Below are 17,204 nucleotides of genomic sequence, written 5' to 3' on the forward strand. Positions count from 1 at the left end.
GCCTATAAATTAAGATTCAAGTTTGTCAGCAAGATTTGGAAAGTTCCACATAATCTGATTGGCTGGACTATAAGATTCAGATGAACTTCGAGGTTTACACACAGTCATTAAGTGCCTAACTTCTTGTATCATCGATCAAGTAAGTCTGCTTCGTCTGTTTAGTATGTAAAAGTATAAGGAAGCACACAGACTAGTGCATTTTCTTTTTTTTAATTAACGAATTTTCCCTTTTTATAGATTAACTTTTTCTTTTTGTCTTCCAATTTAATTAGGCAGGTGGGGGCAGAAAAAGATGTCGATATTCAATCTGATAGCAATCAAATCTTTAGCCCTCCTCTCTCAGAAATCCAACGTTTTGAAGACAACCATGAATTCTACATGCAGTATTTCTTATAACCTTTAATAACTGATTTTTCCATTACTTTACTTGTAATATATATATATATATATATATATATATATATATATATATATATATATATATATATATAATAAGTTTTGTATATTAAAGTTTGTTGACTTCATTGAATTTTCTATATATATTACACTATTGAATTATAGGAACATTAAAGGGTGACAAATTCCATTCTTTTCATAGAATTCATTGAGTTTTTATAGGTGACAAATCCTACGATCTTAGAACTTTAATTACTTAATAAAATTGTTTTTCTGACGTACAACTATTCCAAAAGTTCGTTTCGCAGCGCACAGAGCTAGAATGGCCTGCATTTTACAATATATATAGTAGATACACTTGAAAATAACAAGAAATAACAGAAGCATAAGTCGACAGAGAGTAAAAATTCTACTACACTTAATCAAGTGCTTTGGCGCTCTCACTTTCTTACATCTTCAACAGGAGAACCAAATACATAGAAGATGACAGTAAAATCATAATTAACATGTGACTCAATATATTCAATAGCAGAAACAAATTCTTCATATATTCAATGTAAAGGAATATTCATGTCAAACAAACAAGGAAGTATAAATATGTATTACCTGGTTGATAGCACAAACAACAGGGACATTAATGTCAAACAAGGAAGCATAAATTGCTTCTTTAAGCTGTTGTCTTGATACTTTGGCTGATTCGGTATCTGGAATGAAGAAATAGATTAGCATTGTACATCGGAAATCATATAGGAAGGAAAACTATGTATTATTTGTTGAAATTATAAGAGTTGAAATGGAAAGTCCAGACTGTGTCCAGGAATAAGATTGTCGCTAAGAACACGTCTAGAGAATACCACAGTGACAAAGGGTTGTTTTTCTCTGATACAGAAAAACCAAAAAACAACTATGTACAACAAAGAAATAAAATAAATATGATAGCTGAAGTTAAAACTGAAAATTATAACAGTTGGGTTAAAGTTCTTAATTTAAATGTTGTACTCATTTTTCTTTTCTTATTAGCACCACCGCAGTATATCATAAAATGTAACTGACCATCATAATGGCATATTGGTACAGAAACAATAACTGGTTGTTTATTCGGTTTCACTGCATCCTGCCAACAACATAAAACGAAACAAATGAGAAACAATGCTTTTTTTAATGTATCTATTTATATTCAGAAGTATTGCAAAGATAATCATTGACAACTACATTTTGCAAGAGAGCAATTATCTTCACTTCCTAAGATGCATCGAACCAAGCTATGCAAAGTATCTAGTACAATACCATGTCATAGACCAACTATCCCAAAAGCTGAAGATTTTAGATGAAGACACGTGATTGGTTTTTTATTACATCTTTAACAATAAAACACCACCACTCTTAAAAGTCAATCATCCAAGAAACACAACTTAGGCCTTTAATGATAAGCGCAATCTAGTAGCATATACCTCATTGGGGGCACATTCAATATTCTTGATGCAGCTAAGAAAATATCAGGAGCAGGTTTCAAATTCTCAAAAGCATCTGCAGAAACAATTGCATCGACCCTAATAAAACAAATACAATTGTAAAATCAAGAGCAAACTTTATAGAGGGAACTGATGGTGTCAAGTTTCTCTTCTTTGCCACAACCATTCTGCATCACAATGTTGTTAACATAAGCATAACAAAAGTTTAAACTAGCATCCAATACAATATTATATAGGAAGAGACTTTATCTGTTTCTAGGGATATTTCCACATACTTCGTTAAGTGCTCCACTCTTCGTTTTTTGTGGTGTCTCCTTTTTCCTCTGCACAGTCATTTGATTTGAGGGACATAGATAGTTAAATTATTAAAAGAATGACCAAAAGTTCTACTCAAGCATTTAGTCCACATTTTCTCTACAGTTTGTCAAGTGGCCAAGATAATTACTCAAATGCTGTGTGGTGTTGACCAGAAGGTAAATTTTGCAATCGTATTAAATCTTTGGATTGATAAGAAAAAAAATGTCCATTTTGCAAGATTTTACAAGATAAAGCTATTAGCAGTAGTGTTCATCAAAACGAAAGAGCTATTAGCAAAACTATTATTAATTGTTATATATACTGAGTACTGACTAATAATCTTCTGAGTTCTGATGTTTTGTGTATATAAACACACACAAATTGCTATGGCAAACAAACCTTATCTTTCTATAATTAAGGTCAGAAGCTTCAAAACGAATCAAGCAATAAAGGGAATCAAAAATCTAATGTATGATTTAGAGCACAATAACTCTATTTAATCTTGAAATAAATGGCTACCTGAAATAGTTGATGTTATAGATCCATATCTTTCTTGACTTTTCCTCTGCAAAATTTAGCCAGAATAACCCATAATTTGTTGTAGAAGTCAAAATCTCTTGGTAAAATCATAATTCTAATGAAAATAGGTTACCATCTAAGAACAGGTTATACCTTCTGATCATCTTATATATTATCCATTATCTGTTCTCTGATACCTGCATTTCATAAAAACATTTAGTTTAATAAAAATAAAATTGACATAGGTAGAAATTTAAATAATCAAAGAACATATTCATTTTTTTTTACCTAATATGATTTTTGTGTACTAAGTATGATTATATACTAAATCAGGAGTAATTGTGGGGGTGGGGGATGGGGCTTCGAGTTAGTAGTCATTGCTTTGATGCATTGGTTTTCACATGAAATGCTACCAAATTGAACTGATTTTAATTTCTGAGCATAGAATTACACTTACATCCATTATACTTTTTCCAAAACTTGATATTTAAGCAAGATGCTAAAAGAATGGCCCAAAGTGGGGCAACTCAAGCTTATATCAATCTTTGGTAGACTTCATACAACTGGCAAAAAATAATCAATTATGAATATGATGCAAGTGCAGTGAATAATGATTTAGCCATTTAGGCAAACTAATGCAACTCCATCATCATGTAATATTTATACCTCTGACTCTATTTTGAGTATTTTCTGAACTGCTACTCACTCCCACTGGTTTCCACGAGCTTTCGCAAAGATTTTGATTTGAATTGTTGGGATCTTCACAGGCATCCTAACCAGAGGAGATTACTGGTGCAACAACAGAGGATTCACTTTGAGAAGGTTCTTGGGAAGCATTTGAAACGCACCGTTTCACTTAAGAGAGAAAAGAAAAAATAAAGCCCACCCCCTCCATCAGTTTATAATTACTCCCGAGACCCCTCCCCCATTTTCCAAATTCCTTCTTCCTTTTCAATAACCCATCCCACATCTCTTAAATCCTATTTCTTCTTCCCAAATTTTCATCTCTCAATCTTTCACTTATCTTCTTCCATTGTTCCAAAATTTGTCAAGCTTATTGCATCCTGGTGTCTTTTCCAAGCACAAGAAGGTGATTGAAAAAAAAGGAAACACCACTCATTTTCTTAAATTTTTTATTTGATCTCTTTAAGGTAAAAATTTATAACCCATTGTGTTAGATGAGTATTTTATAGCATTGATTAGTTATGGGTTGTGTGAAGAGGATTAGAAACTAAGTATTAGGGATTATTATGGTTTCCTCAAAACCCTAGGTTTGCCAAAATTGGGGATTCTCTCTAATCTCTTGTTCTCTTATCTTAAATGCCTAGATCCTGCGGAAAATAGGGTAATTGATCCTCCCAACAGTATTGAAAAACATTGATTGCATTATTTATAGTGAGTAGCTAATTTATTTAGCGACATTTTTTTAAGTTCTTTTAGGAGAAGCAAGTAAACTTCAAAATATATATATTCTTTGGTGATCTTGAAATTTATTTTGAGATTTTGATATGATATATAAAGATGAATGTTGGATTATTTTCTATTTTATTTATTGTGAGTTCTTGATTGATTGTCGTTTGCTACAACGAAGAGATAATGTAGTCTATAAGTCAATTTTTCATAGTATATGTATATTTGTCGTTTGCTACAACGAAGAGATAATGTAGTCTATGAGTCAATTTTTCATAGTATATTTATATTTGTCGTTTGCTACAACGAAGAGATGATGTAGCCTATGAGTCAATTACTCATAGTATATTTATATTTTCCGTTCAATGCAACGGAGAGATAATGCAGCCTACAAGCTAAATGTTATAGTTATATAATTACCGTTCACCACAACGAAGAAATAATGTGGTCTATGTGCACACAGTGGAATGAAAGTTTGATTATAAAGTTATTATTCTTAAATATCAGTTTATGAGTAGTTCTGAAATTATATATTTTTTAGTATATTGATTTTTAAAAGCAAGTTGTATTTTATTTATTTATTTATTTATTGTCATTTTAAATTTCTTTGGAAGTAAAGACTCGTGCTATGTTGTGCTCTCCTTCCTGTTCGCTTTGTATTTTATGCTCTCACTAAGTCTTTGTGACTTATCCTCTTATTTTATTTTCTTAGATACACAGATAGTGGAGTAACTGACTTCCTGAGATTTGTTGACTTACTGTTAGTCGCCTTATACGACTAACTTTTGCATAGAAATTATTTTCCAAAACTTATATAGTACCTCAATTTATGGTTGTTTTGGAGTAATCTTGTAAATAAATCTTGTTTTATGGTTAAAGTCGTCTTTAGAATATGTCCATTGGATTTAATGATGAAATCTGTGCATTTTCAGGTAAAAAAGAGGCCTCATGAAGTGCAAAAAGTGACAGTTGAGCTTAGCTCAGCAATTGGGCTAAGCGTGCATCCACCGCTAAGTGCAGCTTCAGCGCGCTTAGCGCGAAGGAGAATCTGGCAGAGCATCGGCATCAAGGTTACGCGCTAAGCGCGACATTAGTGCGCTAAGCACAGCAGGTGCCTTCAGCCAGGCTCAGCGCATGACTGGAGCTAAGCTTGAATCCACTTACCTGCGCTAAGCGCAACGTTGTGAATTCAGAGCCTATTTAAAGCCTGTCTTGTGCAGAATTAGGGTACACATTTTTTTGACACACACTTTTACAGACTTTTGGACAAATTGTAGGCAGAAGAAAGGGCATAGATTTCAGAGCACACCACAGTGCCTATTTGGAGAAAAGAGCCCTAGAAGCATCAAGAGGAGCAGCTTGTGCATTGAAACCTAGGTTTTGTAAGATTATTATTGTTTGGGTTTCTTTGTAATGGAGGGCTAAGCACCCTAGTTGGGGATTTCTAATGAACAGTTGATGCAAATACCTAATATCTAATTGATTATGTTTTCTGTGTTCAATGCTTCCTTCAATGCTTAATGTTTGTATGCTTTTGGTCTGATCATCCATTTGTATGCATAGTTAGGTGACTTTAGCATTGGGAAATGTACTGTTGCCTTAGAACTTGATTGAAGCAGGATCGAAACTTAATCTTACAAGAGGGATCTACGGATTAAGTTTTGGTTTTAATTATGCTGTTACAATAATGTTGTTTAGTCTAGGCCTAGTCTTACAAGAGGGATCTGCGGACGAAGCTTAGGCTAAATTAGGCTAAACTTTCATAAGCTGCTTGAGCTGAGTCTAGTCTTACAAAAGGGATCTGCGGACGAAACTCAGTTTAAGTTAGTCTAAACCTAAGAGGGTTGTCTCAATTGGGCTTAGTCCAACAAGAGGGATCTAAGGACAAAGCTTGGATTGATTCGGCCTGACGAGGGATTGAGGTTTAGTAATTTAGGCTACAACATAGAACACAAGAGCATGATTGATTAGAGAAATATATTTATATGCATCAACTTGTTTGTGAGAAAGACCCAACATTTCTACCTACTACTGTCACTTTTACTTACTTTGCATTTTATAGATTTAGCATAAAAGTTTAGTTTAAATTCTGTTTGAAATTATCAATCATACATGTTCTCTAAACAATGCTTCATTTTTGAACTTAATTCAAGCTAACGTTAGTTCTTTGTGTTCGATACTCGGATTCATCCGTTTTAATTTTTAAATACTTGATGATCCGGTGTGCTTTTCGGCAAACCGGATTTCCCTTGAATATATTTGAATGAAGAAAAAGTGGAACAAAAAGCAACTACAGGGGAAATCCAACACTTACCCAAGAATTTGATTATCTTTTGGTAGGCCTCCATTGCGTCCGATGGATATTTTGTTTATGACTCCAATATAATGCACCTTTAGGGATAAGGGTAGCTAGTAATAGATTTAGAGGGAATTCCTTTATTTTGAAATTTAAGTGATTCTCTCTTATAAGTATGTTGATGATGTACTTATGATGGTATGATGATTAATATTTATAATCAACAGTGTTCTTAGTAGATATTTTGGATAATATGTTAAGGGTCTGTGTTATGACCCAAGACCTTGATATTAAATGGATGGAATGGGATATATATATATATATATATATATATATATATATATATATATATATATATATATATATATATATATATATATATATAGAGAGAGAGAGAGAGAGAGAGAGAGAGAGAGAGAGAGAGAGAGAGAGAGAGAGAGAGAGAGAGAGAGAGAGAGAGAGAGAGAGAGAGAGAGAGAGATTGGTCTAGATATATTATGTGTTCTTTTACAGGTTATTTAATATAGGGTAGGCTAGCCAGACTAAGAAAATCATAATCTGTGTGCCAGTCATGGTCCAAGGGTGGGTCGTGACAGCATTTCCCACATATGCTTGGTTTGTCTGATTTGCCAAACCATCTGACACAATGTAAACTCCTGGATTCTTAATTTGACCAATAGAGGCTCCTTGAAAACTTATTGGCTTTTGATGACTCCAATTTTCTAATCCTTCATGAAAACCATTTTGGAAAAGAGGTTCTTGAGAACCATAATGTCCATTTAAGCTATCTGCTGCAGCTTCTCTCTCAATCTCCACTTGGTTGCCGAGTCTCTTGTGTTGTTATGTACCCTTTAGCATACTTACACAAGATGAGACTTCATCTTCATTAACCAATTAATGAGTGTGGAAGGTAGATAAAGATGAGTTGGATGGAGAAATGAATGATCCCTTTTGGCTTGGAATCTCGGTCATAGTAATGTAACCAAAACAATTAAAATGTGCAATTTCTTGTTTTGTAGTGTCCACACCATGCTGAGGGGCCATGCTCATAGATTCCATTCCTGGTTTTGTTTGAGAATTTTGCATTTCAGTATACCTCCGCCTGCAAAGAAAGCCAAAGAAATTACTAGCAAACAGATGAGTAGTAACTCACAACAGCAACAAAGAAGTAGAAATCTAAAACATGAGGATCTAGTAATGAAGAGACCAACAGATAAGCTAATATAGTGCAAGGAGGTCACTTGAAGTGTCTCTTGTAAACATGATCTTGAAGAACAAAAGTATACAAGGTGTGGAAATGGTACCGCAATTTAGAGGATCCGCTTCTTGTTACTCTTTGATCACTAAGAAACTAGGCCTGCATTAATAATTAGAAATTGAATGACCATGAAGCTTTGTTGAACTAAGGCTTTAGCAAAGAGTTTACAATATACAAACCTTGTCCAGAAACAGGTCAGTACTAGATTGCAGTTCTCTATTAACTTGATCTCTGGTTAGCATGACTTCAGTTTTGTTGAACTACACAATGTTCAAAAGACTAAGCAGCTGAAAGTAGTGAGGGGAGATTGATAATGAAAACTTTTCTAGTAAAAATCAAATTCAGTAGGATGCAATTTATCTGAATCATGAACAATGTAGCTAGGCAATGAGATATGAGTTTTGAGGGAATTTTCATTTCATTTTGATCAGATGAACTGTTAAGTTCAGCATCTTGTACATGACAACTTGCCAACAGATTTAATATGCTAGCAGTCAATTGATCTAGAGAAGCCAGAGAAAAAGAATCTGCAGGAAGAAATTTTGTAGCTGAAGTAGTAGGTTTGTCCATTGAAAGCTGGTTATTGATAAATTTTATTGTATCCTCAATTCTTTCAACCTTACTTTCTGTCTATTAAATTTGACATTGCCTGCAATGGTTTTTATGACAAATTACAATCAAAGCACAACACTAGATTATTGTCAGCTAGAAAATTGAAAATGATATCCTAAGAAAATGTCGTGTTATTAATTTATTTGGTTGAAAGGCTCATTAAGGAAGATATGGAAATCCTATCATAAAAGTGAACCTTTAAATAGATCTGTCAGTAGGAATATTTTCATGAATATTTTTGCTCAAACTTACCCTGTATTCTTGTTATATATTAATCAAATCCTTAATCTTTTTATATTTTTATCCATCCAAGTGAAATTTTCCCTAAAAGGAGACATAATAGACCTTTTATAGATGGTGGCCCAACTGTGACTATCCTGTGCAGTGTATGCAGTTCATGTTAATTATAAAAATGAGAAAAACATGAAGATCGATTATTTGGCTTTAGCAGTAAATATTACTCCATAAATAACTGAGTATTAAGTGCTTTGTTTTCTTTAAGTTTGTAACATAAAATTGACTCTGAATGTCCCATTTACTAATTAGAAACAATTAGCTTCCTATCTTTACCTGTGTGGCTAGAACAACCATTGTTCTTGCTTTTCTTCTACTACTTTCGACAATCTCAGCTATATAACTTTGAGATATAGATTCTTGGTTGTGGCAAGCCAAACAATTTGAAGAGCTGGCTGGATCACATGGATCATCAATATTAGCCTTGGGCTTTAATGACAAAACAGAGGAGCTTGCTTGATATGTGTTGCGTTGCCTCAAGCAAAAGAAGGTAGAAGAATCCTGCAAATGTGCAATAAACTTATGCAATTGTAAATTACTGCAATGAGAAGGTGTATAGATAGACAATATTGAAAATTCATGTCTGTCATGTCTAGTGGCATTCTTTTATACCTTTATTACCCTTGAGTGGGAGGGTTTGTGAGTACATGGAGGGTGGAACTCAATAATAATGGAGATTGTGTGGGAAGGTGTGATACTCTCTACTCCGATATACATATTTATACAATAAAGTATATGAAAATACAAAATTACACAAAATGAGATTTTATTTTATAAGCATAAAAGAGTTCACATGGGTAAAGGATTCACATTTACTTCACTGTTATCAAATAAAACTTATCAAAAATATTTTTGGCTCAAAATAAGGTTGTTCAAGTTTACAAAAGAACTTAAGTTAAGCAACAAAATAAAATATAGTAAAATAACATGTTTAAGACATCATGTAATTAAAATAGAAATCTATGTCTCAATGTCACATCCTATCAAAGTATTATGTCTTAACATCCTCTAGCATAAGATTCCTTAAAGCAATTCACCTAGTTATCTGCTCCCGCAAACACAAGGCCCACGATCATCACATGATTCAGATATAAACAACACATAGGGAGTGAGTTATCATATTTCTAAACAGGTAGAGATAAACGAAAGCACATATATACATATAATATAAGTATAACAAGCACAACTTAGCACAATTCGCATCATTTTACCACTCATAGCATAATGTCACTCGTCCCCAAGAATTTAATCATAAATCACATTCCACACTTTCTCATTAATCACATGTTCAGAACAACACATCTCTAATACAACAAAACATCCCACACTCACACAATTCATTATCCACCATCACGTAACAAGTCACAATGATCATTCCACAAGCATTATGCAACAGATATATTAAGACTCAATCTTATATGTAATGTGATACAATGTCAGTGAAAAACAACACCAGGGCGCCTAAGAGTACATAACAAGACACATCACACAATGGGTATGTCAGGCCACTCTCACTAAGTGAACTCATAAGGTGACCAGTCAGGGTCACTCTATTTTACCCCCAAGGCCTAGACTCCGAAGAATCCATTAAGGTCTCAGCTTCCTGATTCAGGTCCAACCCTTAAAATAACTTTTGCATGCAGACACTACTAATGAATTATATAATATTCACAACCTCACACTTAGTTTCAAAACATGTTTAACATAATGCGTTACAATTTAACACCTCAGGTTCCTAACTTCAAACCCTACACTTTCCCAGGTTCCTAACTTGGAACCCTGCATTTTCCTTTTAACACATCGCGCATAAAACACTTTTCTCAAGATAAACACCAACCTAGTTATTGTATAATTCACAATCAAAACATAAGTAATATCACATCAAGAATTAACCACACACTCATTCGCAACTATATCCCATGTCTATAATTTAACACCTCCCAACGTCACAAATTAACACATGCTCACTTATACTCAATCTCAATCATAATTCAAAATATACAAATAGTATTACATATATAAACATACATGGTATATAAATGACTAAACACACATATATTCAAATCATGAATTTATGAAGTGAAATATAATCAAACCAAACTACATCATGGATTCACTAAAACTTTCGAAGAACCTTATAGTTAAATAGACTTTGACCAATTTTAAAGAATAACAATATGAAACAACATATAAACTCATACTAAATATTAAAACTAAAACAATAATTGATAATGTCATTTGGTTTGCCTATTCTAATTCCAAATTATAATATTAATTCCAAACTATATTAAAAAAAACCCCTAAAAAGCATGAAAAGGGGAAAAATAAAAAATCAATATCTCGCTCCCTCTTACGGAAAATCTCTCCTTACTTAATTTTATCAATTCATGCTAATTATAAAATACCAAATTTCTAGGTTTCACACCTAACACAAGAACGTATCAATTTCACAACAGTTTCGCTTTGAGATATCAATTGGTCCGTCAAACACAGTCAGTTCGCAAATAATAGAATAAGAACATAATTGAAATTCATAAAACAATCCAAAATAATCCAAAATTTATCCTGTAGAGATCTCTATATATGTTCATTTTAATCCCCAAGAGTGGGTAACTCATCTCTTACCTCTAAGTGGGCTCATGTGCGTAGTCCGACAGTGATAACGATATCTCTAGTGGTTCCCTAAGATTCATGAAGTTTTTCCTCTTGTTGTTTTGCTAGGGTTTCTAAGCATTAGAGAAAAGAAGAAGAGATTGGAATCGTAGGGTTTCCAAGCATTAGAGAAAAGAAGAAGAGATTGGAGTCGTAATTTCACTGTCTCCGTGCTAGGGAAGTTTCTTTCTCCATAGACATTAGTTTGCAAATCCCAATGGTGGGCACACATGTGCAAAATGAGTTATGAATCTAGTGTCCGAATTTCAGGACGATCCAACGGTTAATGAATCTGGAATCATAATTTTATTGGAACAAGTTTGAGTGTATGCGAAAAAAATAGAGGATTTTGGGAGTGGAAGAAGAGAAAACGAATTTGAAAGAAAGATTAAACGTAGAAACATATTTTAATGTAAGAATTGACCCAATATGTCTTTATTTATAATTAGAGTATTATGAACTTATTATTTACTCTATTTTTCTTTATTTTATTATTTTATAAAAATAAACTCTATTTTCTCTTTATTAAATGAATATATATAACATCTTTTTTATTTACTAAAAATACATATTTATTTTATTTACCTTAAAATTATTATTTTAATTAATAAAATTATTTTTCCTTATGTATTTAATTACAAAAACCTCGTTATTTTTTAAAACTTTATTTATTTTTAAATGAAATACTTTTTAATTTATTTGATGAAAAACGAAATGTACAAAAAAAGTGCCTATTCAATCATGGCCTCAGAGTGGGGATTAGAAGATAACTTGAGAGACCCCAAGGATAAGTGGGGTAGGGATTTGGCCTCATGAATGGGGGTGGGGAGCACAAGAGGTGGGGAGCACAAGATTTGGCCTCATGAAAGGAGAGGAGATTGCAAAGAGAATCAAAGAGATGATGAACAATGAATCTCTGAGGGTCGGTAAGAGCTGCAGAAATGGAGGCAGCTAGGAAGGCGGCTGGTGGTGTTGGGGGGAGTTGCGAGGTTATTATTAAGAGACAAATTGAGGAGTGGAACAGGAATTCTCAAGCTACTTAGATATCAATACTCAGTAGTACTTTGTTACAAAGGCTAAGTAGTAGTTAGTTGTTATGATGTTTGTGGTTATATTTTCAACTTGGTAGAGCTTTTGTTGGGTGTTTAATGTTTTAATTTTGTAACAAAATATTTACTTAGTTTATTTTGTTTTAATGGATTGGGCAAGCGGTACTCTCGCCACTTAATTTGTTGTGTAAGTTCTCTCTAGGTTTTACTTCATTTGTGATGTTTAGTCATATATAGCTAGGCAGTGCTGTTTGTGTTTTACTTCATTTGTAATACTATATGTTTCTAGTGGGCGACCGAGCTAGGTGATTGTAAAGTTACTTCTTATTCACTTTGAATTGATCTCGTAACATTAAATTGTACAGTCACTCTAGACGCAGAAAGCTATACACTAAAAAACATGAACTAAAAAACTATAGACACAAAAAGCCTTCCAAAATGCTATTTCTATAGTACCCACAGGCTAATAAAACAGAGCCTCCCACGAAGCTAAGAGATGTGGACAAGCACAGAAGCGGATTCATACACCAACCGAGAAAACGAGACCAGGTTTGGGGACATTTTACAATGGAAACTAAAAACAACGCTATTCCTGTGGTATTGCTATCTCCACTCCCATAAATACGCTCTCCCTCCATTTACCATGGAAACCACTCCAGAACAAAGTGTTTTACCCATTTTCCACCAGTCTAACGGCCACCTTCATTGCAATGTAAAAGCCTCCATTGTAAATCACGAATATGCATGCCAATTGCAAACAATGACAAAGACGAACAGAAACTAGAAATTTTCAAAAGACTAAAAATAGAAAGTAACTTGTTTATTTATTATCAAGTCCGTGGCAAGGAACTCAACATGAGAATTACCATATATGCAGCAAAAGCATAAAGTAGTTCATTACACTTATTCATTATGCTTTAATTAGTTTTGTTATCAATTCAATAATCAAGCCCGCTGGAACTTCACTTTGTATGGTTCAGAACTTAGAGCAAGACGCTTGCCATATTCATCCTGGTATATTCCAATATCACTGCATGGATAACTGCAATCGTTACACACACTTGGACAGTAGACCAACTTGTAAGCATCCTCATACTTCTCAATCTTGAACCAATTCGCCACGGTTTGCGAACCGGGGTTGCCAAAATCACCACCAGTAGTCACAAACCACTGTGATGTTGAATAATCATAGTCCTTAAGCTTCCACGCTGTGGTCTGTGGACAACTTGTGCCAACGGGGAAATAGATGTTGAGATCAGTGGAAACACGAATGACACCTTTGTTAAAATTAACAGGTGTAAAGATCAAAGGCTGGCCTTGGTAACCATCAACAGCTACAACATCAAGAGGGCAATCTGCACCTGTGCTTGCCATATCAAGGCCACCTAAATCGGGGGAAGCCGGAACGATGTAGTAACTCGAACGAGCTCGAACTATCTTCCCTGCTGTGTCCAGCACTTGCTCAGGTGCAGGACCAGCTGCACCAAGAAGTGCCTTTGTGCTCAAGGCAACTATAAGGACCAATATTACCAATGTCATCTTCATTTTTCTGTTTTTAGTTTTATGTTTTTGTAACTTGTGATGGATATGGAAGAAAAGGGAGATTTATATATAGGTCAGGAAGATTCAAGTTTGTACAATTGGCCTATAATCCATGTACAAAGGGAGATTTTCTAATCCATGTACCCATGTGCACCAAAGTCATGGATTTTCGCTTATACAATTGGCCTATAAATTAAGATTCAAGTTTGTCAGCAAGATTTGGAAAGTTCCACATAATCTGATTGGCTGGACTCTAAGTTTCAGAGGAACTTCGAGGTTTACACACAGTCATTCAGTGCCTAACATCTTGTATCATGTTTACGATCAAGTAAGTCTGTTTCGTCTGTTTAGTACGTAAAAGTATAAGGACGCACACAGACTACTGCATTTTCATTTTTTTAATTAAGCTCTCTATTGTGAGATTAACGAATTTTCCATTTTTTTAGATTAACTTTTTCTTTTTGTCTTCCAATTTAATTAGGCAGGTGGGGGCAGAAAAAAGATGTGGATATTCAATCTGATAGCAATCCATTATTTTGCCGTCGTCTCTCAGAAATTCAAACTTTTTTACGAGAACCATGAATTCTGCATGCAGTATTTCTTATGAGCTTTAATTAACAGATTTTCCCATTACTTTAGTTGTAATATATATATATATATATATATATATATATATATATATATATATATATATATATATATATATATATATATATATATAGTTTGTAAATTAAAGTTTGTTCACTTCATTGAATTTTTTTATATATTTATTATATATATTACACTATTGAATTATAGGAACCATTAAAGGGGGCAAATCCCATTCTTTTTATAGAATTCATTGAGTTTTTATATTTGACAAATCCTATGAATCTTAGAACTTTAATTACTTTATAAAATTGTTTTTCTGATAAAAAAAAAGTACGTAACCTCTCTCCTTTAATTTCCTCTCCAATACTCTTTTTATTAGGTATATGCCTTACTATTTTGGATAAATTACATGTTGCACTTTTAGATACACAAGTTATATAGTCTCTTGTTATTTTTAAATGATCTAATCAATGCTCTAATGGTTAAAAAAATTAGATTAAATTACTCATTTGATCCTTATAGTTTATGATTTTTATCTTTTTGGTTCTTATAGTTTGAAAGTGATGTTTTTAGTCCCTATAATTTATATTTTAATTCTCTTTTAGTCCGTATAATTTTGAAAGTGATTTTTTTAATCCATATAATTTTTTATTTTAATTCTTTTTTAGTCCTTATAGTTTGAAAGTAGTTTTTTTAGTCTTATAATTTATACTATAATTCCATTGTAGTCCTTACCATCAAAATATGAATAATATTATTAATTACAATTAACTACAAAAACTAATATTAACAAGTAATTCGTAACTAATTTATCGTAAGATAATTTGTAATAAAAAAAATAATTGATAATTTATAACTAATTTGTAACTAATTATTTTTATATATTTTTTTATAATAAGGACTAAAATGTAATTAAAATACAAATTATAGGTACTAAAAATATCACTTTCAAACTATAGAAACTGAAAGATAATTAAAATACAAACTATAAAGACTAAAAAAAACACTTTTAAAAACCACTTTCAAACTATATGTACTAAAAATATAAGAATCATGAAACTATAGGGACCAAATGAGTAATTTAACCAAAAAATTATATATATATATATATATATATATATATATATATATATATATATTATCGCATCAAAATGTCCTTATCAGTGTGTTGTCATTACTAGAAAAAGCACTTTTAACATTGGTTATTTTAGACATTTAACATCAATTTTAAAGCAATTTTGAAATGAACATCATTAAAAGTATGCCATTTTTAACATCAATGTTAAAATCCACTATACCACACTGGTTCTCCCCAAAACCAATGTAGTATAGAAGTAGCAAATAGAAAGAAAAAAAGGCATAAACAACATCAATTCTACCAACACTGATGTTATATAGTACTTATAACATCTGTTTTTGACAAAATCGATGTTGTATTATGCTATACAACATGAGTTTTTCCATAATCGATGTTGTAAGTATTATACAACATTAGTTAGGGAAAAATCAATATTATAATACATCATACAACATCATTTTTGGGGAGAATCAATGTTGTAATAAAGTCAATACACAAACATCATCTATAACCTAAGATTTACATAAGTCTAACATTTACAAAATTTCTTAAATACTACTTAGTGCTTCATTTTTAACTCTTAGCAAACATCTTACCCACTGAATGTGAATTGTCTTTATCCTCTCAGGTTTCAATTGTCTTGGATCAATAAAGTACTACATGATAAAATAAAATATAAATTATTAATGTAAATAATAACAACTATAACAAATGGAATTAGTTTTGAAATAAACAATTATCATTTTTCAATTATCCTTGAAGCCTACTAGGATTATGATTGAAATTCAATGCATGACGTAATAGTTGCACTCAATGCTTCCTATTTTCTTATTACACTAAATTCGGTAAGATGTTCAAAGTTATCCCAAAATTAATGTACAAAGTACTAAAATGTCATTTTGAAGAGATGAAACATTGTTTAAATGACTTATTTTAATTGGAATCGATTTAACAGTTGCCTTGGATTTACTTTCATGATTATCGTTTAATCCCTTCAAACCACTTAGTAAGAGAAACATGCATATATATTGTACAATTAAAATATTGATGTCAGATACTAATGATAAAGTAAATGTGTTACAAATTAGAACTGATTTGTTAGTGATTCCTTTCAAGTAGTTGTCGGACTTATTGTGCAAGGAACAAAACCAAGCGACAGTATTGTCCTTAGGATATATAACCACCATGTGCTAATGCCCACTACATTGGAGAACATTAAGTTATTATAATGCATATATTATTTAAATTGATTTGTTTAGTTTTACTTACTCATTCAAATAGGCTTCTAAGTAGTCATCTCTCTTTGAATTTTGCATCCATTTCTTAATATAATCCTCATATTCAAATTGTGATTGCTCAGATTTCTGTATGGATTGTGGCTCAATGAATCCATACACAGAGGCATTTCCTGATTGCAGACTTAACTCATTCATATGCGTATTGTTGTTAAAATAAAGTAAATCAAGCATCAATTTAAAATAATCAATTAAATAATGGACTGTAATTTAGATATACTTACATAATCCACAATTTTATAGCAATGATGTTCAGACATTTTATTTTCCCAAGATCTTCATGCTTTATGTACAAGGGGACATTATCATTGTACACCCCAAACACAGTTGCATCTCATGGCACATGCATAGGCTTGAGGAGAAGTTGTGAGATCATCAACGTCATTTGGTATATAGGATCGTTGTCAGGTTCCAGCCTATCAACAGGCTTCATCGATTCCCTT

The 17,204-nt window shown here is 32.5% G+C and overlaps 1 protein-coding gene and 1 pseudogene across 1 annotated transcript; both read right to left on the minus strand.

Moving 5' to 3' along the window:
- Positions 1–672: 672 nt before the first annotated feature.
- Positions 673–9,271, minus strand: LOC114368446 (annotated as a pseudogene).
- Positions 9,272–12,565: 3,294 nt separating this feature from the next.
- LOC114367357 (miraculin-like) lies at positions 12,566–13,827 on the minus strand. Its single transcript, XM_028324522.1, has one exon. The coding sequence runs from the start codon at positions 13,798–13,800 to the stop codon at positions 13,201–13,203; it is 600 nt and encodes a 199-aa protein (XP_028180323.1). The 5' UTR covers positions 13,801–13,827; the 3' UTR covers positions 12,566–13,200.
- Positions 13,828–17,204: the final 3,377 nt, after the last annotated feature.

Source organism: Glycine soja, chromosome 9 (genome assembly GCF_004193775.1).
Source record: "Glycine soja cultivar W05 chromosome 9, ASM419377v2, whole genome shotgun sequence".
Lineage (NCBI taxonomy): Eukaryota > Viridiplantae > Streptophyta > Magnoliopsida > Fabales > Fabaceae > Glycine > Glycine soja.

Excerpts from the sequence above, each read along its gene's own strand:
- LOC114367357 (XM_028324522.1), bottom strand. The coding sequence starts at position 13,800 with ATGAAGATGACATTGGTAATATTGGTCCTTATAGTTGCCTTGAGCACA.